Source organism: Ochotona princeps, chromosome 14 (assembly GCF_030435755.1).
Source record: "Ochotona princeps isolate mOchPri1 chromosome 14, mOchPri1.hap1, whole genome shotgun sequence".
Taxonomy (NCBI): Eukaryota; Metazoa; Chordata; class Mammalia; order Lagomorpha; family Ochotonidae; genus Ochotona; species Ochotona princeps.
Genome location: NC_080845.1, coordinates 16,338,745 through 16,362,594, shown reverse-complemented (window position 1 = coordinate 16,362,594; position 23,850 = coordinate 16,338,745). Strand labels below are relative to the sequence as shown.

Here is a 23,850-nt window from a genome sequence, read left to right as displayed (position 1 = left end):
CTGTGTGGCCCTCTCCCAGACACTCAGTCTATTCCCCAGCCTCCCAGCTAGCCCATCCTGACCCAGTTCAGTGTCCCCAAGCTGTGAGCCATGCGGCCCGACTGTGTGTTCTGCTGGGTGTTGGTGAGGATAGAGACTGGCGTCTCACCATAGTGTTCCTGGGGCTCAGGTTCCAAGGTGCCTGGCAGGTGTCACCCAGGCCAGCATCTGCAGCAGGGGAAGTCGGGGAGGAGCTGCAGGCCCTCAGACATGGGCTTTGCCCTGTGTACTAACCCCAGGCTGCTCTGGGTCTTTTCTAGGGGAGCCAGGGGCTGCCAGGGTTCCCAGGTGCACGGGGGAAGCCAGGACCTCTGGTGAGTACCTCGCCTCATACCCCGCTGCTACTCAAGAGATGCGTCTAGGGGCAGAGTCACACTTAGGACTTTGTTTTCTCCTGCAACAGCCTGAGGGGTGAAAGGGGTAAGAGGGCATAGCAGGAATGGCAGTGTGCCCATTTGGCAGATGAGACCACTGAGGTCCAAAGGACCACAGAGAGCACCCTGAAGAGAAATGGAGGCTCTTGGTGCCTTGTAAGGTACCTGTGACTTCTAGCGGCCATGGGCATCAGCCCCTCATGGGCTGTGACTCCGAAGGCAGCATACCCACAGGACTTGGGGGACTATTTGCACTCCTCTGCTTGAGATGAGGAAGCTGGGGGAGCCACTGGCCTGCCACCCCATGGCTAGCACACATCAGAGTTTGCACAAGGCTACTTGTAGCTATTGAGACAGATTTCCACCCACTCCCTAGAGCTTCCTCTTTCACCCACAGCCAGGGGGAGGAGGCAGGTGACTGGTAGAAGGCTGGGCCCTCACTTGCCTGCCCCTGCACCCCAACAATCTCTTTTCCGCAGGGCAGAGTTGGAGACAAAGGATCTCTTGGGTTTCCTGGGCCCCCCGGCCCTGAGGTAGGTGATACCCTTTTTCGCCATGTCTAACTGAGGCTGCATTGGGGCATCCTTGGAAAACTATGGCCCAGAGCGGAGGTAGACTGGCTTGAGCTCACACAACATATCAGAGACGAGATTTAGAACAGAAACTGCTAGATCGGCAATCTTTTCTTGTCCATCCCTGCTCTTCCTGTCCCACCTGTGATGCTCAAAGGCTCTGGGGACCAAAGAGCTAGACAGAGTCCTTCCCCATCCTGTGGCCACCCTGGCTGCATAGTTCCATATGAGCTCTGGGCTTGGCTAGCTGGACCCTCCCAAGTCACAGAGGCCCTCTGTAGGAAAGCTACAGAGCTCTTCTAGTGGCCCTGGAGGCCCTCAGGCACCCAGGATATAAACCTTGGAGCTCCCAGGTATGGGGTGCCAGGTGTCCAATCTGAGGCCGGACTTTTGAATGCTAAGTGGGCGATGATGAAGGTTGAGCTTGGCCATGAACGCAGCCACTCTACGTGGCTATGATACCTGACATTGACCTATCTGCTCAACTTGCATTTAGTGGGGGTTCAGGCTGAGTTCTCCATGACACAGACCGGGCCTGGGGAGCCAAGCCCAGCAGGAGCCGGGGCTGTTGTCCATCCATCCTGGGATCAACCCCCCAAGCAGAGCCTCTGACCATTGCCCACGGCCACCTAACCTCTGGGCCTTGCTCATCCCCAAGGTCTTTGCCTCCAAGGTTAAAGTCTGGCCTTGTGGCTCTCCAGCTCTTTCCAAAGATCATGTTTGGATTTATTTAGCTGGGTGAGAAAATGTTTCCTGAAAGCTGCCGGCTCCGACTTTCCATTGTGTTGACTTTGGCCACGATACCATCAAATCTTTAGTCAGATGGAGTCGGCCTCTCTGCCACCCTGGTCACGGAGAGTCCAGGTGTCTCAGTAGTCTTTCAAGGGAGGTTGTCTGTGCCCCTGCATGTCCCAAGGCTGGCCCTGGTGCCAGCATGCCTGGTGTCAACTCAGGGCTGGCACCTGTGATCAGTCTCTTGAGGAAGGCACTGCTCCCACCATGCACATGGGAGCAAACTGAGTTGCAGCACAGGGCAGCGGCTTCCTTGGAATCACTGTGCCACATGGTAGCAGAGAAGGCCTCCTCTGGCTCTGCTGGGTCCCGGGCCAGTGCAAGGAGGGAGTGCCTCGCCCATCTCTGTTCTGTTTGGCTTGGCCCACTCCATCACTGGGAGACACTCCACTCCGCGGAAGGCAGGAGCTGACGAGGCTGTCAGCGCCTCTGCTGGCTCCTGCGTCTCTCCCTGCTGCCGGGGCGGGAACGGCAGCTCAGAAGCACCCGGGTGGGTGAGCTATCTCCTCTGCTCATTGATGAGCCAGATGTGTGCAAGTACCAGAATGTGATCAGCATGCGCTTTGCCAAGTTCTCCCGAAGACTCGCTTGCCTACCCTTGGGGACCTGCGACCCTCAGGCTGTGGGCTTTTGTGGGATGGAACACTGGGTGCCAGCTCCCTACTTGCAGTGTTACATCTGCAATCCCAGAGCAGGCCTGTGGACTGTTAGGATCACTGCTTCATGGATGAGGATGCTGACACCTGAGAAGCCAAGGAGCTTAATTAGGGCCACACGGTGATGGGGGGAAGGGGCACAGGGATTTTCTGCCTTGCATATTGAAGGAGATAGGCTTTGATTTGTGTTAGCTCCAAGTTCAGGACTATCCTTGCTGTTGCCAGCAGAAAGGGGGAGAGGGAGTTTGAGCTGGTACTTTATTTATTTGAAAGGCAGGGAGATATACACAGACACTCATACGCACTTGGTGAGAGAGCTCATTGCTATCTGCTGGTGCACTCTTCAAATGTCCATGACAGCTAGGGCTGGGCCAGCTCAAAGCCAGGAGTCAGGGACTCCAACTGGCTCTCCCACGCCATGGCAGAGCTACCTGTGCTGCCTTCCTGGATGTGCCTGAGCAGGAAGCTGAACTGGAAGTGGAGCTGGGACTTCTGGTATGGCACCTGTACCCTGAGCCATCCAGGCAACCTTGGGACACTCTTCCCTTTCAGTTTTAGGGGCAGCACAGCACTTGACAATTCTGGGTGGGATTTAGCTTGAGAGTCCCTGGATGTTCTCATGAATTCTCCCACCAACTCTCTGAGCTTTAGGCTGGTACCAGCATCTCTTTTGAGAACTGTAAGAGTCAATTGGGAGTGAAGCAGCAGATGGAAGACCTCTGGGTCTCTATCTCTCTTTGACTCTGTCCTTCACATAAATACTGAAAAAAGAACCCAACTTATGGACTGAGGGTGGCAGGGTCAAAATGTTTTCAGATCTGTCCCCAAGTCACATCCCAGCCAGGAAGCGATGGAGGGGGATGGAAACCAGATATGTGCCTTTCCTGGCTCCAAGCCCCTATCACTTCCCTGTGGGGTGTGGGTGGGGGAGGCCACGGGTGACCCTGCGCTCTGCTTCCCCTCAGGGATTCCCAGGAGACATTGGACCCCCTGGAGACAATGGCCCGGAAGGCATGAAGGTGAGTCCCTGCCCAGCACAGTGCCACATTCAGAAGCAGCCTGGCTTGCCAGCTATGCTAGACATGGAGGTGTCACCTTTGCGACAATCTTCTTTTTGTTCCCTTCTCTCCAGGGTAAGCCTGGAGCCCGAGGCCTGCCAGGACCCCGTGGGCAGCTGGGGCCCGAGGTGAGATCGTCTGGCCCTGTCCCCTGCCTAGTCCCTGCGCTGTCCAGCCTGGTCCAAGCCTGCTCTGTCCTGGGTGCTGAAGGCCCAAGCCACAGCAAGAGTCCATGATCTGTGGCTGCCTCAGGCTCTCCAGCCAGTTTATCCTTACTGGCCTGACCCAGGGGCCCTTCTGGAACCTTCTGTGCCTTGGCCTGGCAGGATAGGTCAACCCCGCTGTTCTGGGATTGTCTCTCTCAATGCTGCTGTAGCTGCTCATGCTCACAGAAACCATTGATTGAGGTCTTGATAGGGGAGCCCATTTTACAGGTGAGATCACTGAGACTCAGAGAAGTACAGAGACACTACCAGGTCTCCAGGTTAGTAGCAGGCAAGGCCAAAACCCTCGTGACTTGCACAGCTAGCATGGGGCATGGGGCAGGGGGACTGGCTAATTAGTTACTTGGTACAGTGGATTGGGATTGACAGGGCCTCTCTGGGCTGAGGGAGCCCCAGGACTGCATGAGACTCCCCATGGCTTCCCCTTAGCTCAGGCCCCAGTCCTGGGGGAGGGGGTATGGGAAACACGGAGTCACCCCAACCACAGACCGGTGGCTGACACAGATCCCTTCTCGGGGCTGCTTCTGGGTCTGGCCAGGCCCCAGTGTTGGCTCAGGCAGCTGCCACGTGGGGCTGCTTTCCTGGAAGCTGGGGGGTAGCTCTGGAAGGAGCTCCTTGGTTAGGTCTGGCCTGCCGGGATGGGCCAGTCTGATGACTGAGCTGGCGGGAGGAGGGGAGGGGAGCCTGGCGATGCCTGTGGGCGATGCCTGTGGGCCAGAGGTGGGAGGGGAAGGCAGAGGAGGGAAGACAGCAGTGTACTGGCCGTGTGCTTCTGTGGACACACCCCTCGTCACTGCCCAGAACATTTCCTATGCCTGCCCCTTGCTTGTGTCTGTTCTCTCTCACTCATCCACTCACTCACCAAACATCCACCATCCTGAGTGATGTCAGAAAGAAGGCATCGACGCTGTCTTCCCGGCCTTCCCTAAAGCCAGGGGTTGGGGTGGGGGTCTTCTTCATGCTGGGGAAACTGAGGCACAGCAAAGCTGAGGCTCACCAGAGCCTAGCCCACCACAGCTGTGAGCTGCCATGAGAGGCTGCTCCTCACTGCCACTCCCTGGGAGTCAGCCATGTGGTTTGGCTGCTGGGCCACAACCCACAGCCTTGCCAGGGGCCAGGGAGCTGGGTGCATGTTTCCACTGCTGAGGGGGCTCACCCCTGGCTCTCCCCACCCTGCTCCCAGCTCTGGTCTACTCCCAGCCCCCTCCTACCATGTTCCCAGTTCAGGTATCCCCCTGCACCCTCTCTGCTGTGCTCCCAGCGTAGGTCTGCCCCTGCCCCCATTCCACCCTGCTCCCATGCAGGTCTCCCCTGGCCACCTGCCCACCCTGCTCCCAGCTCAGTCTCTCCCCCCACCCTCCCCTCTCTGTTCCCAGCACAGGTCTCTAAGAGCTTCGATGCTTTAATTTCTGTTTTCCTCCCCCTTCTTTGTGTCTCTAGGGAGACGAGGGGCCCACGGGGCCGCCGGGAGCCCCAGGCTTGGAGGTGAGTTTGGGCCTGGGGGAGATGGGGTCTGTGGCCCTAAGAGCAGTGGTCAGGAAGGGTCCCCAGCCAGTTGCAGAAGGACCAACCCAAAGGAGAGGGGCAGCAGGCAGGAGACTGCCTGCCCTTGTCTGCACTCTGTGTCTGCACTTTCATGCCCATTTTCTTGCTGGATTTTCTTGTGAGGGACACTACTTGTTTTTCATTGAATAGAGCAAGGAGATGGGTGAGGCCCAGCAAGTGAGAGGGCCAGCTCAGCACCTCATAGCCAGGAGTGAGAGGTGCCCTGCCTGGAAACTGAGAGCTAGATTCTCTGCATTGCTTCAAGCATCCTTCCAGAAACTTCTGATCTCCCTCCCAAGTTCATGCTAGCAACCATGGAGACCAACATTCATGAACCTCACACACACACACACACACACACACACACACACAGAAAAGGTTTATTTCTTTATTTGAAAGGTGGAGTTGTATGTGAGAGCGAGAGAGAGAGATCTTCTATCCACTGATTCACTTCCCAAACAGCTGCTGTGGCCAGGGCTGGGTCAGTCTGAAGCCAGGAACCTGGAATTTTATCTGAGTCTCTATGTTAGTGACAGAGGCCAAAGCACTTGGACTGTTGTCGGCTGCTTTTCCAGGAACAGTAGTTGAGGGGCTGAATCAGAAGTGGAGAAGGCAGGACTTGGGCTTTCATATATACCAGCATTGCAGGTGGCAACTTAACCCACTGTGCCACAGCGCCAGCCCCTGCCTCTTTAGACTCTGATAAAAGCTTGGGGATCCAATTTCTGTGGGTAGGCGTATGTTTCTTAATATGAGTCATTAAAACCAAAAAAAAATTTCCAGTGTATTCATTAATTCACTGAAAATTAGTAACAAATTCGTTTCACATTAGCAAAAAAATAATGTTTTCACAAGAGGTCACCATATTTTCCAAGGCAAGACAATGGAGTGGAAAGAGTGGCATTGTTTTAGCATCTTCTGCAAATCGCTTTCATGTCTGGCTTAACGGAATGCAGCTGGACTCTGAGTTCTGCCTCTGGTCCCAGGCTGCTGGGATCCCACACGTCCTGCAGCACATGCACTCCTGGAACTGGAAGGAGCATCATAGTGTTGTTAGAACAGCCTTGTGAGCCTTCTCCCGAGGCTGCAGGTTGAGGACCAGTCTCTTCCGTTCTGTGTTGCCCTGGATCCCTGGTATTTGGCCCTGCCCCTTTCTCTCCTTGCCGCTGGATACAGGGGTCCTCCTCCCTCCCAGCTTGCAAAGGAGAACATTAGCCCAGAAACTTTTTTTTTCCTGCCGGAGCCCCACAGCAGGAACCCATCCCTGTGTACCAGGACACGGGGCTGTCTTGTGGCATTAAGGTCCTTTGTCCTAGCCTTTCCAGGATACTGTGGTGCTCTCCAGCACATGGCAAGCTCAGGCCAGGTCCTGCAGTCTCCCCACACCCCATCAAGACTGTGTCTGCCCAACTTGCCTCACTCACCTGCTCTTTCTCTGTCTGTTGCAGGGTCTGCCCGGCAGGAAGGGGTTTCCCGGGAGGCCTGGTCCAGATGGCTTGAAGGTGAGGGCACCTAGGGATGCCTCAATGAAGAGGGGTGGATGGTACAGCACCTGCACACCCAGGACCAGCCTAAACCCCAGATCCAGTTGTGAAGGGAAGGAATAATTGGTCTCCGTTTGTCACCCAAGTATGAGTAACAGAGGGAAAAAAAAATGAAAAAAAAATGGGGGCTCGTTCAAGAAATGGGAAGTAGATAGGGGATGCCTGCAGCTAGCAGGGGGCTGCTGGAGGAAGCAGGGGAAGTGGAGAGCTGCAAGGCTGTGTTGCTGGACAGAGGCAGGAGGTGGACAGGGCTTATCTCAGGGTGGGGGACAGGGAGATTTTCCCTGTTTTTTTCCCATGTGTGTCCCACAAGTCTGCATTGCTCTTGTTGGGTTGAGTGTTTTTCTAAGTCATCACAAAACAAGATCTGGGCCAGGGTAAGAGAATCATAGCCTGGTTGAATGGTTTTGCAAAGGATTGTCCTGGAGGGGTTGGGTGTTCCCAGCCATCTGGGGCAAAAGCTTGCTGGGTCAGGTTTGCAAATTGTCAAACCCATGGGAGGAGGTTAGGGCAGAGCTGGCAAGTCCAGGCAGGTCGCAGTTCCTTCTCCCCCTAGGATGGAAGGGCCCAGTCTCTGGTTTGCCTGGGTATGAGGCTGACAGGGAGGGCCACATTCCTTTGAGCCAGCCGGCCAGCTTTCTGCCCCAGATGCTGACCGGGCAGGGTCCTGGGTGATGCAGGGCAGGGGAGGGGGTGGCACGAACAGTCTCCTGCTGGCTTCTCCAGCTTCTGCTGGAAGATCCCTAAGGCACCTGTGGTCACCCACAGAGCAGGACTCACCCCAGCATGGGGGCAGGACAAAGCTGCCAGGCCAGACCCCCCTAGTCTGAAGGCAAGGAAGAACATCGAAGACAACATGAGCTCAGTTCCCCAGTTCACAGCTGGAGAGACTGAGCCCAGAGCTGAGACAGAACTCACCAGCGAGGTCAACCTGGAGCTGGTGTCATATCCAGAATAGGTTGGCACTAGACCCTGGAGACCTTGACCTCTTAACTGTCTGCTGCTCCTGCAGAGGGGCAGCCAGATGTCATGGGCATGAGCGTTTTCTCAGACACACCCATGTTCCAGTCCTAGCCCCTGCTCTTGCTTGCTTGCTTGCTATGTGATCCTGGGTGGCTCAGTGCACCTTTCTGGGCCTCACTTTTCACCTCCACAAGTGCAATGGGTTAGTGACAGAGCCAGGTGAAATAGACACTTCAGAGTGCAAGGCGATTTGCCCAAGGCCACTTAGAGGACATGGGAAACTTAGTGTCACATCTGGTTCTGTTCCTGCTGTGTGCTTGAGGTCCATAGGCCCATACTCTGGAGATGAGGCTGCAGGTCCCACCCTGCACTGCAGTGGTCACCAAGGCCAGTAGCCCTGAGAATGCCCGTGCCTCCCATCTCCCACCCCAGTGCATCCTTCTCTTTGTTTCTTTACAGGGAGAACCTGGGAATCGTGGACGGCCGGGGCCCATGGGCGAGCAGGTAAGTGGACGTCTGAGTGTGAACACAGCCCATTCCTTGAGCACATCTAGTGTGCTGTGGAGCCCTTTGCTCTGCCTCCTGCCCTCCACCCCACATGTCACCTCAGGGAGCTCCCTGTGCAGCTGCAGAGCAGGCTGACGGTTGGAGACCTGCAGCCCTGTGTGACAAAGCCACGTGTCACTGTCACAGCAGCCATTGCCCACGGCCTGCCTGCAACCGTGATTTTGGTGCTTTTACCCAAAACTCCCAGGACTTGGACACATGGCAGCCATTGCTACCCATCAGGATGCCAACAGTTAGAGAAACGCAACTGTGTGCTGGGGCTCTTGGTCCAGGCGTCCCTAAATTATAAAGAAAATGAAATTTGAACTAGCAGCTCTGGCTGACTGGGAAACGAGGCCGAGGTCTGCTGAAGAACGGAAGTCACAACCAGTCATTAGAAGGGGGTTCAGGGCTGACAGCCTTCAATTAGCAAAGTCTAGAGAGGGAATTCCGAGGGCTGGGTGGTCACACAGCGCCAATCTCGCTGCCTCACGACTGACCTCCATGGAAGGGTGGCCATGTCCTTGCTGTCTCATGAGACCGGTTGAAGGGCCTTTCTCAATGGAAAGGGGCTGAAGGGTGCTTGGAACCCTGCAGGAGCAGTCTGTGCTGCCAGTCAGTGGCGTGAGAGTCACATAGCCTGTTCTTCCTCACTGGGCCTGCAACATCTGCTGGGGGAAAGAGGAATTAAAGTTGGAGGAGGCCTGGATTTTTGAATACTTTCCAGTGTCATCCGAGCACATTTTGTGGGAAGACCGGGAGTTTGGAAAGACTACAGTGGCCTGGATGTATTTCCTGATTGGAAAAAAAGGGGGAGGGGCAGTGTGATCAGCAAATTCAATTTCATAGTTATGCTAACAGCAGGGCCGCGGGCCTGGGAAGAATGATACTCCATCCTGGTGCAGCTCACATTGGTGCCCAATCCTAAAGCCACAGAGCCTCCTTCATGGGGTAAAGTTGTGTTGGTTTTTTTTTTTTTTTTTTACTAGTAGAACTTTTTATTAATTGCATTGTATTATGTGACACAGTTTTATAGGTACTGGGATTCCCCTCACCCTTCCCCTAACCCTCCCCCCATGGTGGTTTCCTCCACCTTGTTGCATAACCACAGTTCAAGCTCAGTTGAGATTCTTTCATGGGGTAAAGTTTTTTAATGCATAAAATAAACAAAGAGAAGCAATTATATTGCAACTAGAAAATGCATTTCACTGTGACATGTCCCAATATGTGCTTTTAAAATTTTTTTCAGATTTATTTTTTATTTGAAAGGCAGAGTTACACAGAGAAGAAAAAGAGAGAAAGAGAGAAAATCTTCCATCTTTTGATTCACTCTCCAAATATCTGTAACAGCTGGAGCTGAGCCGGTCTGAAGGAAGGAGCCAAGAGCTTCTTGCAGCGACCCAAGCACTTGAACCATCCTTTGCAGTTTCCCAGGCCATTAGCAGGGAGCTGGATTGAAAGTGGAACAGCCAAGAACAGATGCTCATATAGGGTGTTGGCACTGCAGACAGAGGCTAAACTTAGCTATACCACACATCCGGCCTTAGACTTATTTATTTGGAAAGCAATTAGTAGAGAGAGAAGGAAAGATGATGGGAGATCTTCCAAACTCTGGTTTACTCTTTAAATGCCCACAATGGCTGAAGCTGGGCCAGGCCTAAGTCAGGAGCCAGGAACTCCATCTGGGTCTCCCAGGGGAGTGGCACTTGGACCATCTTTCCCAGATGCATTAGCAGGTACCTGGATCAGAAGCAGAGCAGCCAGACATCAACCAACATGGAATATCAGAATTTTATGTGGTGGCTTAACCTAATGTGCCACAATGCAGGCCCTTATTATATTTTTTTCTCTATGAATGCACTAAACAATGAAATTTTGCCTAAGGTCCCATAAGTTTCGAAATGGTGGCAAACCTTAGTAATATGGATGTTTGCCTACACTCAGAATGTTCAATATCAATTAGAGGATAATGAAAGTAAAATTATGTGTTTTTCTGGTTTAAATTCATGGGCTCTCTGAATTCCACCTTCAGAGCCTCACAGAGACCCCTCCAGTCCAGTCCATATTGGTATTTGGAGCATCATGGAGAGGAGGTGGTCTTCTAGGGTGACCAAGTGAGTGGTATAGAGGCAGAGCTTGACCCTATGACTGCCCTAGGACATGCTGGGTGCCACACTGGTCAAGTCCCTGACCCCTCTCCATGTGGTCACAGGGAAGGGGCAGGTGCTTAGAGAGGATGCCCACGACAGAGTTCCAAGCTTGTTGATGGAACTGAGTTATAATCATAGTGACAGCTATATGGTCTGGCCACCTGCTAGATCCCAGTGCCATCTGCATTGTCACCTGCAGTCTCCTCCCACCTCCCAACACCCTATGACTGTGGGGAGCCTCAGTCCCGTGTGGCAGTAAAGAACCAGGGACTCTGAGAAGTCCAGCAGCTTGTCCTAGGTCTCACAGGCAGTCGAAGCTGTCAGAGCTGAGGCTGACACTGAAGTCTACTGGACTACGACTTGTCCCCCCAGGGGTTGGAAATCTCCCATGTCCCTAAGTGTTGGCATTTATCCGCCAGCTGATCGGTGCCATGCAGACTGCCTGCCAAGTCCTGTCCTAGGTACTGGTGACAAGGCAAGGGCCTTGCCTGAAGGAAGCTATGTCCCAAGGAAGCCAAGTGTGTGAGCCCCTAACCCTGAGTGTGTGTGACCAACTCTGTGTGACCAACTGAGCATGCACAGCCCTTTGTGCAGGGGCCTAACAGAATGCCATGTGTGGGCGGAGGGGGGCGGGGGAAGGAGCACAGAACACCCCCAGTGCAGACCCTGGCCCTCCATCTGCAGGCAATGTGGCCATCGGGCCTGGGGACTTGGAGCCTACCTGCACGATGCCCCCTGTAGTGCCACCTCCTCCATGTGCACTCTACCAGCACTGTGGAGCCAGCACACCTGAGGCATTCACAATTACTTCTCCCCTTGACCCGTAAGGTGGAAGCCCTTGGCCTCTGAGGCTGCCTTCCTGGACCAGTCATGGCTTCATGCGCAGTACAGGCCTTCCAAGATGTTCCCGGACAGTGTCCCAAGGGCACCTGGTGTGAGGCATGTGTGAAGCAGGCAACCAGGCACTTGCTGTATGTATGGTCCTTATTCATTAGGATTCTGTTTGGCTTCTTGTTTGAGATTTACGACCTGCCTGTGTTCCAGGACCCAGCAACTCATAAATTCAAAGTAGCTATGAAATTTCTGTCTGAGCTCCAGGCAGGCAGGAGCTCCACAATTTTGTTTCCTTTTCTTCTGTATCCCCTGAATATCTGACTGCTCCTTTGTGGGAGCTTGGACCTCTGGCTTCACCCAGTGCCCTTTGAAAATAAACCGCGATGAGATGGGAGAGCTGTTTGTCAAGCACCTATATGTGCCATGCAGAACCTCCGATGCTCAGGACAACCCTGACAGAGAGGGAGGGAGCTTGGTTGTGCCCATCTTGCAGATGAGGCTCAGGGAATGCTCTGGAAGGTCCAGCATCTTCACACCTGAAGGCCCAATGACAGTGCCTTCAATAACATGTCAGGTTCAGTGCTTGCGGTAGTCAGTGTTGATAACACTGCTAGCACCCTGGAAGTACTCTCAATTATTATTATTATTACCGCTTTAATGTGAATGGCTGCAGAAGTCAAATGCATACTTGCTTCATACTTGCTTATTTTGTGGAACACATTAGTCATGACCTCATTCATACCAGGTACCAGGTCCATCTCACCTGGGACAGACCTGGTTCCTGCTATATGCAGCCATGATCTCAGAGTAACCTGGACCCAAGGGGGCCTCAAGGTGAAGAGGCATGTGAGTGGGCTTTGGAACCACAACCAGAGTCACCATCCCAGGCTGCAGCAGCCACACATGGCCGGTCCTGGCTGAAGCTGTCCCTATCTGTGGAGCAGGAAGCGTGGGTCTCAGGGTTAACCCTTTACAACTGAGAGGCTCCCTCGCCTCTTATGCCAGGTGCAGCTCAAGTTCTCATTCCGCTCTGGCCAGGGTTTGGGTGACAGGCAGTAGAGTTTCTGGAACAAATCCACTCAAACCTCAGTCTTTCCTATTTCTTCCAGAAATTCTGGGCTGCAACTTTAGGTGCTTCCAAAACTACATTTGCACTCTTGACTTCCACAGAACTTCTCATCCTGCTCCCACCCCTGCATGCATGTCCCCTAGCAGGGAAGGGGTGGGAGTCTTGAACATGAAATAGCTCCCAGAACATACAAGTAGGTTGTCATCATGTTGTGGATGCATGCACACTACGTGTGTGTGTGTGTGTGTGCAGTGTGTATATGTACGTGTGTGTGTATATGCGCATGTTTCAAAAGACAGTATAGAGGCCTCCACTTTCCAAATTACAGCCTGGTCTTTTGGCAGAGGCTGTCATGGCATATCTGCCCCAACCAGTGGGTCTGCTTCCCACTTTGAAACCACCCCAGGACCCCGTAAGATGGGGACAGACGGCCTCTTCCCAGCCAACCTTTAGGGCTACCCTGCCCCAGCCTAGCTCTCCAAACATGGCTGCCTCCCAGAAAGTGTGTGTGATGCTCCTGGGGGTGTTGACAGCAGCCCCAGCGCTTGACCGCAGGAACAGAGCCATCTGGTAGAGCAAAGGGAGTTAGGACAGTGCCCAGAGAGAGAGGCCATGTGCTCCTCACTGGCACAGGGCAGATGACACTTGGTCCCTGGCACTCCACAGGGGTATGGGGGGGATCACAGGCAGGGGGCTTTGAAAGTGCACTGTCCCCAAGTCACATGGCTCCATCTTGCTTTTTGCACTGTGCCTCCTAGGGACTTCTGGGATTCATCGGTCTGGTCGGAGAGCCAGGGATCGTGGGAGAAAAGGTGAGCTGCACTGGGAGAAAGGGGAACACACCATGCCTGGGGGTTCAAGTTCTCCAGGCTCCCTGCAGGTTGCAGGCCACTCTGCCCCTGCCATACCAGACTCCCTCATGGACTGGGTCAGCGTCCTTTTGCTGGCACTCTGCTGCCCTGCCTCCTGCTATCACTTTTTGTCGGATACCTGTGTGACAAGCAGCTGATGCTTGTGACGGCCCCTCACCACTGCTTGCTGGCTTTTCATGGGGTGGGCAACAGGAGGGAACAGCCCCTCTGTTAGAGAAATGAAGAGCGAGTGTCCCGCCCAACACCTCTGGTTTGCAGGTGAGATGACGAGACCCTGACCAAGATGGTCATCCAGGTAGTAAGTGACAGAGCTGAGGTGTGCACCAAGTTCATCATGAAGACCACACCTTGTCAAACCACGTTGCTCAAGAGCAGCCCATTGCCTCGAAGGCACGTGCCTTCCCTTTCATGGCTTTGTCTTCTCAGGGCAGCACCTTCTCTGTGCCTGGCCATGTGGGTCTCATCAGTGTTAGTCTCATTGACACACAAGAAAGGTCACTTCATCACCCCTGACCTCCCAGGCCCACCCTGGGCCTCACCCCTGAGCCCCAATCCCTCTGGCTTCTGCTACCATCACCATGCTCTTTTGAAGATATACGTTACTCATTTGAAAAGCAGGGCTACAGAGAGCATAAGGGAAAGAGAGATATCTTATCTGCTGGTTCACTCCCCAAATAGACATACTGGCCAAAGTGAGGCCAGACTGAAGCCAAATGCCAAGTGTTTCTTCCAGGTCTCCCGTATACATACAAGGACTAAAGTACTTGGGCCATCTTCCATGCTTTTCCAGACACCATTAGCAAGGAGTTGGCTCAGTAGTGGAGCAGTTAGGACTTGAACTGGCACTCATTTGGGATGTTGTTGCAGGTATGGCTTAAGGTGCCATGCCACAATCCAATCTCCCTCTTCTTTTTAGTTAAGTTTTACTTGTTTTGTTTGAAAGCTGCAGAGAGGAAGGGAGGAAGGGAGGGAGAGAAAAGGAAGAAAGAATCATCCCTCGAAGGTCACAATAACCAGATCTCAAGTAGACCACAGCCAGAAGCCTAAAGCTCCAGTGAGGTCTCCAACTCAGGTACAGGGACCCAGGCTGCTGCTTTCTTCCCCCATATTTGCTAACAGGGAGTGGGATCAGATGTGGAACAGCTGGAACTCAGTGGCACTGATATGCGACACTGATGTTGCAGGCAGCAGCTCGGTCTGCTGATCCACTGTACTGGCCCCAACCCCAACTCTTGTCTTAAATTTTTTTTATTTTTAAATAATTAGATTCATAAAAAAATTACAAAAACGAGTTAGTCTAGGAAGTCTCATGTACCCTTAATCCCACTTCCTCGCATGGTGATACCCCTCATAGCTGAGGTCCCCTAGCACAGTTGACTGTGTCCTTCTGTGTTGTCCACATGCCCGATGGCCCTTCTCACCTCCAGCCTGTGGCCATCCCTGCCCTGGCCCAGGTCCGCTATCCCCACCCCTGCCTCCCCTTCCCTGAATGACTCCTCATCATCCCTCAGCTGTGGGTTCCTACTGGACTTCCAGAAGGAAGCCCTCCCCACCACCTAGGTGTCAGGGGCCTCTTTTGACCTCTCCTTCTCTGCACCTACTCCAAGTTGCAGCTGTTGGAATGAGGTGGGCCATCTCCCTGAGACATTGTATGTTTTGCCACACACAAGCAGGTCTGGCTCTGTTTGCCATGCTTTAATCAGGGTCTGGCACACGGTGCCAGGCTCGTAGCAAATGCTCAGGCAGTGCTTGTTGGTTGGGAAAATGCAAGAAATAGTCTCCTACAAACAGAGCCAGGACTTGAAGCTGACGCAGGCTGCTCTGCCTGCTATACCTGCCGTCTCCATGCTGTCCTGACTGTGAAGATGGCACGAAACAATGGTGCAGACCCTAAAGGGGACAATGTGATTATCACATTCTTACTGAGGACCGCCCTGGCCTGGGGGACAGCCATGTGGCCGGCTGCAGTGAGGATCACACAGGGTCTTGGTGTTCAGTGAGTGAAACCCCAGCTCCCCACATGGGAGCTGTGGCCAGGAGACGGGCAGGGGACTCTGCACGCCTTCCCTGTAGACCCTGCCCCCTCCCTGCCGCCAGGGGTTACTGCAGCCATGACCTCCCTGTATTGCTCTCTCTCTCTGCCACAGGGTGACCGAGGCATGATGGGGCCTCCAGGAGCACCTGGTCCTAAGGGGTCGATGGTAAGGAGTAAGTCTGCATCCTGATCCCTCTCTGTTGCAGCTTCAGGTGACCGCCCCATCACTCCACCCCTTCCATTGGGATGACTGGCTTCTTCTCCTACCGGGGGTGCCTGGTGGCTGGCCCCGTGCCCTGGGCTGAGTCAGCCAACATGGGACTGAAGGAGGGAGAGGCGCTTCCCCCTGTTGACCCCTCTGTTTTCTTCTTTCTTGGCAGGGTCATTCTGGAACGACAGGTGGTGTTGGGACCCCTGGAGAGCCTGGACCTCCAGTAAGCAAAGCGCTCAGGTCCCCTAAGCTCAAACCCATTGCCAGAGGTTGGGGTGGAGGGCAGTAAGGAGGCCTCGGCATAGGACAGACCAGAAACCAAATCAGAGTTCTGCCTCTCCCTCGCAAGGCAGGTCATTGGAGACTTAAGTTTTGCTCATCTAAGCAGAGACAAGATTGTGGTCATGTCAGTGTGACTGTGTGAGTTACATGCAACAGTGGCTGACATCTAGTCATCACTCTAGCATCCTGGGTGCTAGCAGCATTGCTGCTAGTCCATTGATGCAGGACACAGGGGTAACCTGTGTCTGGGCAGGTGCAGGAACTGGGGCAAGAGGCAAGGCAGAGCCAGCCTCCGCCTGGCAAAAAGACTCCAGTAATCAATGTTGTCTGCTGTGAGGGGAGAAGATGGGACGGACTCCGTCCAGAGAGGCTGAGCTCAAAGGAAGCAGAGACATTTTTGAATGTAGAACATGACGGGAAAGGATGGGAGACTTGGGTAGGGGTGCAGCTAGAAGCACCCAGACTTGGGAACGCCTCCCATGTCCTCGGCAGGCTGCAGGAGAACTGGGATATCAAAGGACAATGTGGACCAGGGGCAGGGTGGTTCTAATTTGGATCAGGTAAAACTTGTTTAGGGTTCCCCTGCTTTAGTTGATGGAGAGTGAAATCTGGGGAAAGGCACGTATTTCCGCTCTGGCCAGGGCTCGGCATTGGGGGGCCCACTCCAGGGTGGGTGTCAGCAGGTAGAAAATCAGGCCCCAATCAGGACAGAGCTGGCGAGTGATGAGCTCTGTTCTGATGAGGAGGACCTAGGAGCCTCTGATGGACTTAACCCAAGGGAGGCTTATACCGTCAGGTCACCCACTCCCATCAGTGAGCAGGGCCAGCTCAGTTCCCATCTGATTTGTGTACCTGCCAAGTGCTGCCCAGCCATGGGTGTGCAAAATACTAAGAAATGAAGTTGCCCTTAACATTCTTACTGTCCAGAAGGGGTGCAAACGGCAAGTGTTCTCTCGGTCTCTGACAGATTTGTACTGGTCACCTACTTATGTGCCAGGTGACACACTGCCAAGGAGGGATCCCAAGGGACTTGTCCCATTGGCAGAGGCCTGGGCATCAGTAACCAGCATTCAAAGAAGCTGGCACCAAGCAGCAAGGACCCTGCCATCCCCCATCATTCTGTGGAGGTGATGGGCAGTTGGCTTTGTTCAGAATTGGGCACAGTGGTTGGTGCTCTGGGCTCCCTGGATGTGGGACTTTAGGTTTTGTTCATGAGCAGGAGGAAAGGCCATAGTTGTCTGGGGGCTCGAGGAGCTGATGATGTGGTTGACAAGGCCAGAGGATGAGGGTATGGGATTTCCAGCACCCATCTCCCCAGGCCAATGGCTAATGTCCAGCCTCCCTCCCAGCCTTGGCATCTGTTAGGGTAGCAGGTGCCCAAGGTGTAACCAAAACCCAGGTAAAAGGATGTTCAGAGTCCATCGCCAAATTCTGCCTCCTGCACTTCAGGCCTCAGCCTCCTTGAGCCTTGACCTTCCTGATGGGAGGAGAGAATCCTGGGAAGGAGTCACTGGGTCAAATCTGGGCCAGTGACCAGAAAGATGACGCGGGTCTCCACTGAATCCCTCAGAGCCCATTCTAACATAGCACAATCAGATGCTCACTGCGGTCAGATGCCAGAGTTGCCAATGACCATGCACTGTAGAACCAGGGGGCTAGTCTCTTGGGTCTCGTGGGGTTCTGTGCAGGCAACCGGCTACCCCTCATGCTGTTAGGGGGAAGAGGACAGCACAGAGACTCAAAAAATTGACTTACTAGAGCCCACGTGGGAGTCACATCCCAGCTCTCCTGCTTCAGCCAAGGGGCCTGGCCACGTTGCTAGCTTCTCCAAGCCTCGGTTTCCTCATCTGTTAAGTCAGCTTCGCGTGACCTTCATCATGAGACCGCTAGTAGAAATGCATAGGCCAGCATGTGATGCAGTGCTTAGCAAGCTCCCGGCACTGACAAAGCGCTGTGAAGCCAACCAGCACAATGGCTTGCCAGCAGCAGTAATTAACAATACCGCTGACAGTGAGCTGTTATCACAAAAGGAACATTACCACCCATTCCTCCTTGGCCAATCACTTTGACATCCCTATTCTCCTGTAGCGTGCTGACATCAAGTAAGATTATTATCCCCATTGCAAGGTGTAGAGGGAGGTGATTGAGGTCTGGAACCTGCCCATGGTCACCCAGTGACCAGAACTAAGTATAACATCAAATTCCATGATTCCTCTGGCTCTGACAAAGTACACAGCCACCTTCCTCTGTTATTCCATCTGCCCCTCAAGGACTCTTCTTATCCCCCTCTATTTAAAATGTGTGTGTGTGTGTGTGTGTGTGTGTGTGTATGGCATATTTGCAGAGAGAAGGAGATAGAGAGAATCTTCCATCCACTGGTTCACTCCCCAAATAGCCACACTGGGCAGAGCTGAACCAATCCAAAGCCAGGAGCCAGGATCTTCTTCCTGATCTCCCATGTGGGTGCAGGGGCCTGAGGACTTGAGCCGTCCTTGCTGCTTTCCTAGGCCATAAGCAGGGAGTTGGATGGGAAGAGGAACAGCCTGGACTAGAACTGGCGCTCATATTGAGTGCCGGCACTGCAAGCAGAGGATTAGTTTGCTGCACCACAGAGCTTGTCCTCTTGCAGGTATTTTGGTTTGTTTTTGTTTTTAAATAATATACATTTTCCATGAACTTCCTGAAGGCCTGAATTTCTAGACTTCTTTGCTTCGAAATAAGCTCATCTTTTTTTTTTAAAGATTTATTTATTTTATTACAAAGTCAGATATACAGAGAGGAGGAGAAGAGACAGATAGGAAGATCTTCCGTCCGATGATTCATTCCCCAAGTGAACCGCAATGGCCGGTGCGCGCCGATCCGAAGCCGGGAACCTGGAACCTCTTCCAGGTCTCCCATGCGGGTGCAGTGTCCCAAATCTTTGGGCCATCCTCGACTGCTTTCCCAGGCCACAAGCAGGGAGCTGGATGGGAAGTGGAGCTGCCGGGATTAGAACCGGTGCCCATATGGGATCCCAGGGCTTTCAAGGTGAGGACTTTAGCTGCTAGGCCACTGTGCCGGGCCCATAAGCTCATCTTTTTAATCCACGTTCCAGACCTGAGGTTCGGCAGAGGCACATCACATGCGATCACCCTGTGCTGTGGGCCCTTCTGCCCCGGACTCCATGTTCTGCTCCATCAGGCAGTCAGATCTACCTGCTTGCTGGGCCACATCTGGATCCATGCCCAGACAAGGAGGGGGCTGGGAGGTCTGTCAGGTGGTGGCAGCTGGACCTGCACTTGGAGCAGGGTGGGAGTAGCAGCAGCACAATGTCCCCAGCCCCGCACAATGTCCCTAGTCCCATGCAATGGGGTCGGACCTCTGTCTGGGCTGTGGCAGATGGCAGCTGAGGCTGACTTTGGCTTGTTTAAGAGAGCCCACCCCGTCTGAGCTGGGAGGTGTGGCAGAGGGCTCCCCACCTCATGGGTGGCATGGGACCTGGGCTTGGAAGGAGAGAAGCGAGGAGGGAGGCACCTGCTTCTGCTCATCGCCTTCGTTCCTCACCCTCATAGCTTCTTGATGTGCTGGCATGTTGTGCCGTGTGTTCAAGAGACTGCTTGGCGCAAAGAACAAAGCCCGCCTGGCTTCATGGCCCTGTGTCTCCTAACCCTTCTTGTTCTTCTACATCAATCTGAGATGACCGTGAACTGGGCAGCTTCCCTCTGCCCCCAGAGCCCATCTCTGCCCTGCCTCCCTCCTTGATTGCTCCCACCAGACCCCCTCTGCTTCTCATGCTCACTCCAGGTCTGGGCTTTGGGCCCTTTCTATCCTGGGTAGTGGTAGAGGGAAGTATTCTCTTGACAGTGAGGGCTGGAGGCTAGGCCATCACCCTCCCTGCTCCATGGCTAATGCCAGACACAAAGGGAGGTAGGTAGCTGGGGAGCCGGTTGGTTGGAAGTGGCCCCAAAGCTTCTCCGTGTTGGCCTGAGATAAACGGGAAAGAAGCAGCTCATCTAGGGGGCCTTTTAAAGCTACCCAGAAAGTTCAGGGCCTGCCCCCCTCCCAGGGCATTGGCCCAGATGTTACCCAGTCCCTCAGCTGGTGGCTGCAGGAGCTGGGGCAGGGCAACTTTGTGTGGTGTCCAATTGAGACTGTGAGCTCTGCCCACCACACTCCTAGCCCTGTGTTGCTCTCTGTCCCTGACACAGCCTTCTGCACTCTCTCGCCCACAGGGTCCTCCAGGGTCACGAGGCCCACCAGGCCCAAGGGGAGCCAAGGGACTCCGGGTAAGTCAGACTTGTGCTAGCCTCAGGGCCAGCTACTGGACACCTACCTGCTTTCGTCCTCCCAGGTCTGGCAGCAAGGCTGAGCCTTCCCAGTTGCTAGCTGTGGGACCCGGGGCCACTGTCTTAACCTCTCTGGGACTTTCTCCTCTCACTGATTTAGTGTGGCTGGAGTGGCCCCTTCCAAGGGGGCCGTGGATTCTGAGAGCCAAGAACCCAAGGCTACATGTTGCTACGGGGAGCTAAAAGGAAGCTCAGCAGGCCTGGCCTTGGTACTGACTCCTTGCCGTGCACCTGGGGCCTCCCACTCCTGTTCTGCCTCTGTGAAATGGGCCAGCAGCAGGATCAGCCTGAGCAGATGGCCACAGAGTCCATCACTAACCAACATCTTGAGCTCAGCAAGCGCCTCGGACCGATGTAGTCTATGTTTCTTCCCTCCCATTCCTTCCTTGTCCATACATTGCGATGGCTGGCCAGATATCCCTACCTGCCGAGTCTGACCCTGAGGCTCCAGGCCTGGCTGGAGAGCAGCCCTGGCTGTGGCTACAAGCCTGTTTCTTGGGAAGCATATACAAGACAGTGACGTGTGGCTCTGATGGAAGCCCAGGCCTGCCTACAGCCCGAGATTGTTGGGGGATCAAAGGGGTGGAGCAGGGGGATGAGTTGCCAGGTGGCTTATAGCAAGGGTCAGGGCATGCAGCTGCGCTGGTTCCTTTCCCTTCACTGGAAGACAGAGAGCCAGGGTGGCTGGAGGCTGCTCCTATTCCCCCAAGTCAGTCCCAGCTTCTCCCTGAGCTCCCTGGGGATTATGCATCTCCCTGAGAAGAGAGATTTTTGCACATTGCTTCCCCAGCACAGGTTCTTCTACTTTGTGGCTTGCATGCACCTTATGATGGCAAGCTCACTCCCTTGCCAATCAATAGTGCCTGGCACTAGCTGACACCTCTTCTGGCTAGCTGTGTCACTGGGGCCGCATTCACGGCCATCCTAAGCCCATGCCCTTATGAAAGGAGGCCAGCCAGCAGTTGTGTCTGGTATCACTGCTGCTGCTGATGTCCCTACCATCACAGCATCACACGGCCCCTCTCCTAAAAGGATGAGCAGTGTGCCATGGGATTCAGGCTAGGCTCCTGGCCTCCCTGAGCTCTGTACCCCGAGAGCTGCCCCTTTGTGGGGAGCTTGTGCCTCAGCCAGGGACAGAACCTGTCTCTCAGGAGTGCAGCCCCGTGCTGGAGTTCCCACCCTCTTCCTGCCCACCCGGCCTGGGACCCCTGGTTGATCCATAGCCCTGCCAGAGCCCCGAGGAGACTGTGGGGTAGAGAGGCTGGGAGCTAGAGACAACCATTACGTGGAAACATCATACTTTCTGGCCCAATTGTTAATTCAAAATGTCCTTGTTTGTTTTTTCATTAATTTCCTCCCTTTTAGCTTTCTCTGTCCCCGTCCTCACTCACACATGTCCCCACTATTTTGGTCTGGGAATGTCACAGGCTGGCCTTCCTGCCTCCTGACCCAGGGCTGGCTAGACACCTTCCCAGGATCCCCTTGTTCTCCCAGCTTAGGCCCCCTCAACCAACCATGGAACAAACGCCTGACTGTTCTCGTGGCCCTGGAACGTCCCCATGGAGGGAACTCTCCATGGAGCACTGGGTACCCTGCAAGGAATACTGACTGCTAATGTGTAGTTTCCCTGGTTGGGCCTTGGTCTTCCCATCTGTGCATTGGGTGTTGGGGTGGACTCCTCTTGCTTCTGGGGTGTCTGAGGTTCCTGTCTGCAGGTCTGACCAGAGTCCAAGGGAGCCAGTATCTCCTCTGACCTGGGCCTGCTGGCTCACATCTCTAGCTGGAGGAGAACAGGGGCTGTGCCACACACCTGGCCACAGACCCATCCCCCTTCCACATCTGCCCCTATCATTTTATCTCCATAGATCCATGCACCAGTTTCTGCTCCCATTGTACCTGTCTCTTGAGCGCTTACCCTTATTCTCCACATCTGAGAGATGGGTTAGCTGGAAGACTCTGAAGATTTATTCACAACCAGCCCCATTTTGTAAGGGCAGAGCCTCTAGCCGAGTCCTCCCTGTGCTGTGTCCCCTGCAGAGCCACCTCAACATGTGCTGCACAAGTGATCTGCCTCTAGTGGCAGATGCAGGGGAAGAAGGAGGAGGCTGGGCCCCAGGCTGTGCAAGGCAAGAACGAGGCCCAAGTCACCGGGTGGCCCTGCCCTCTCGGTTCTCAACCTGTGGGAGACCCCTGTTATCCACCATGCTAGTTAGTCTCTTTTTCCTTTTTCAGGGTCCCCGAGGACCGGATGGACCAACTGGGGAGCAGGGATCCAGGGGCCAGAAGGTACTGATTGCCATGGCTGGCTCAGGAGTCCCAAGACCAGAGTCCCCAAAACTCCCCTGTACCCCGGGCCTCTGAGAGCCAACCCTGCCTCTGGCTACCCCACGGATAGAAAGAGCTCCTTGAGTACGTGTGGGCTTGCAAGCCACACCCACTGGGGGAGGATATGGCTGTTTTCTCACCTGCACAATGGGGAGAGGGTGCATGCTATGGTCTCACAGGTCCCTCTTTGGGGAAAGACCCTCCTGCACCAGGTCTCTCCTGCAGTTTCCCCCCACACCTTCACATGCTCTGCTTCCTACAGGGCTCCCCAGGACCACAGGGCAAACCTGGCCAGCCCGGACAGCAGGTATGTCAGGGCCAACTCTAAGCTGATCAGCCCCCCCACCCCTGCTTCATGACATGCACCTCTGATGATGGTCCCCCAAAATGTGCTTCCAGGGGCCAGCTGGAGAGCGAGGCTACTCAGGCATGCAAGGCTTTCCCGTGAGTCTTTCCTGCAGTTCTGTCTGTGGGAACTTTTGGGGTGGGGATCATGGCCACATTAACTGAGTCCTCATCCTGCTGTGGGAGCCACAAGGTCCTGGCTACCCGCTCTTGCACAAAGCCCCTCCAGCACACTGCCTCCCTTCTGGAGGCTGTCTGGGTCCCTGACTCCATGGGAGCAGGGGAGCAGGTGGGTGAAGAAGGCCGTGGAGGGACCCAGTTGCCTTTGTCTTTTTCCGCAGGGCATCCCTGGTCCCTCAGGCCCACCTGGCACCAAGGGCCTCCCTGGAGAACCGGTATGCATCTTTTCCCTCCCTCTTGGAACTTTTGCCTACACAGGCCAGCGTAGCTGAGCTACCCTCCCAGGCTGGGCAACAAGTGCTCAGATGAGGGAAGGAGTGAGCAAGGGCTAGGGAAGTTGCCGGAGCCCTGGCCAAGGGCTGGCTATGGTCTGAGTCCAAGCCTACTAGATCTCTGGCCCATTTTCCCTCCAGAAAAATGAGACAGCTAGCTGTCCTTCACCCCACCTGTTCTGTTGTGACAATGAAATAAGAAAATGTGCAGAGTGTGCATAACCAGTGCAGGGCCACAGGAAGGAGGGAGAAAAGGAGGAGGATGAGAGTAAACCTGCCAGCTACCACAGGTCGGGGCCTGGGGGAGCAGGTAGGTCACAGACCAGCAGGGCAACAGGGAATCTGGGAGGGACCAGCTCAGGGAGCCCTTCAACACTGCTCTGGGAGGGAAGACCTTGGGCAGGCCCATCCAGGTGTCAGGGCTGCTAGAAGTGATATTGCTGGAGATCTGAGAGAGAGAGGATAGAACTATCAAGGGTCTTGGGTGGATGAAGTCCAGGACCCTGCAGGTGGAGGGCAGAGGGCTTCCACTAGCTAAACTGCTGTTGCCCAGAAGTTAGCCGTGAACCCTACGTTGGCTGGGGCAGGGCGATGGAAGTGGGAGTGGGGGTTCCCAAAGGCAATACCCCAGGTGAAA

General features: G+C 54.4%; 1 protein-coding gene across 1 annotated transcript in view; it reads left to right on the top strand.

Annotated features, from left to right (window-relative positions):
• The window catches only part of COL27A1 (collagen type XXVII alpha 1 chain), a 115,970-nt gene that overhangs the window by 62,830 nt on the left and 29,290 nt on the right, over window positions 1-23,850 (top strand). Inside the window, exons 18-32 of the mRNA XM_004594944.2 lie at window positions 300-353; window positions 893-946; window positions 3,399-3,452; window positions 3,566-3,619; window positions 5,156-5,200; window positions 6,709-6,762; window positions 8,227-8,271; window positions 13,125-13,178; window positions 15,386-15,439; window positions 15,654-15,707; window positions 19,978-20,031; window positions 22,324-22,377; window positions 22,679-22,723; window positions 22,816-22,860; window positions 23,103-23,156. Coding sequence (XP_004595001.2) covers window positions 300-353; window positions 893-946; window positions 3,399-3,452; window positions 3,566-3,619; window positions 5,156-5,200; window positions 6,709-6,762; window positions 8,227-8,271; window positions 13,125-13,178; window positions 15,386-15,439; window positions 15,654-15,707; window positions 19,978-20,031; window positions 22,324-22,377; window positions 22,679-22,723; window positions 22,816-22,860; window positions 23,103-23,156 — 774 coding nt within the window. The remainder of the gene's footprint in view (window positions 1-299; window positions 354-892; window positions 947-3,398; window positions 3,453-3,565; window positions 3,620-5,155; window positions 5,201-6,708; window positions 6,763-8,226; window positions 8,272-13,124; window positions 13,179-15,385; window positions 15,440-15,653; window positions 15,708-19,977; window positions 20,032-22,323; window positions 22,378-22,678; window positions 22,724-22,815; window positions 22,861-23,102; window positions 23,157-23,850) is intronic.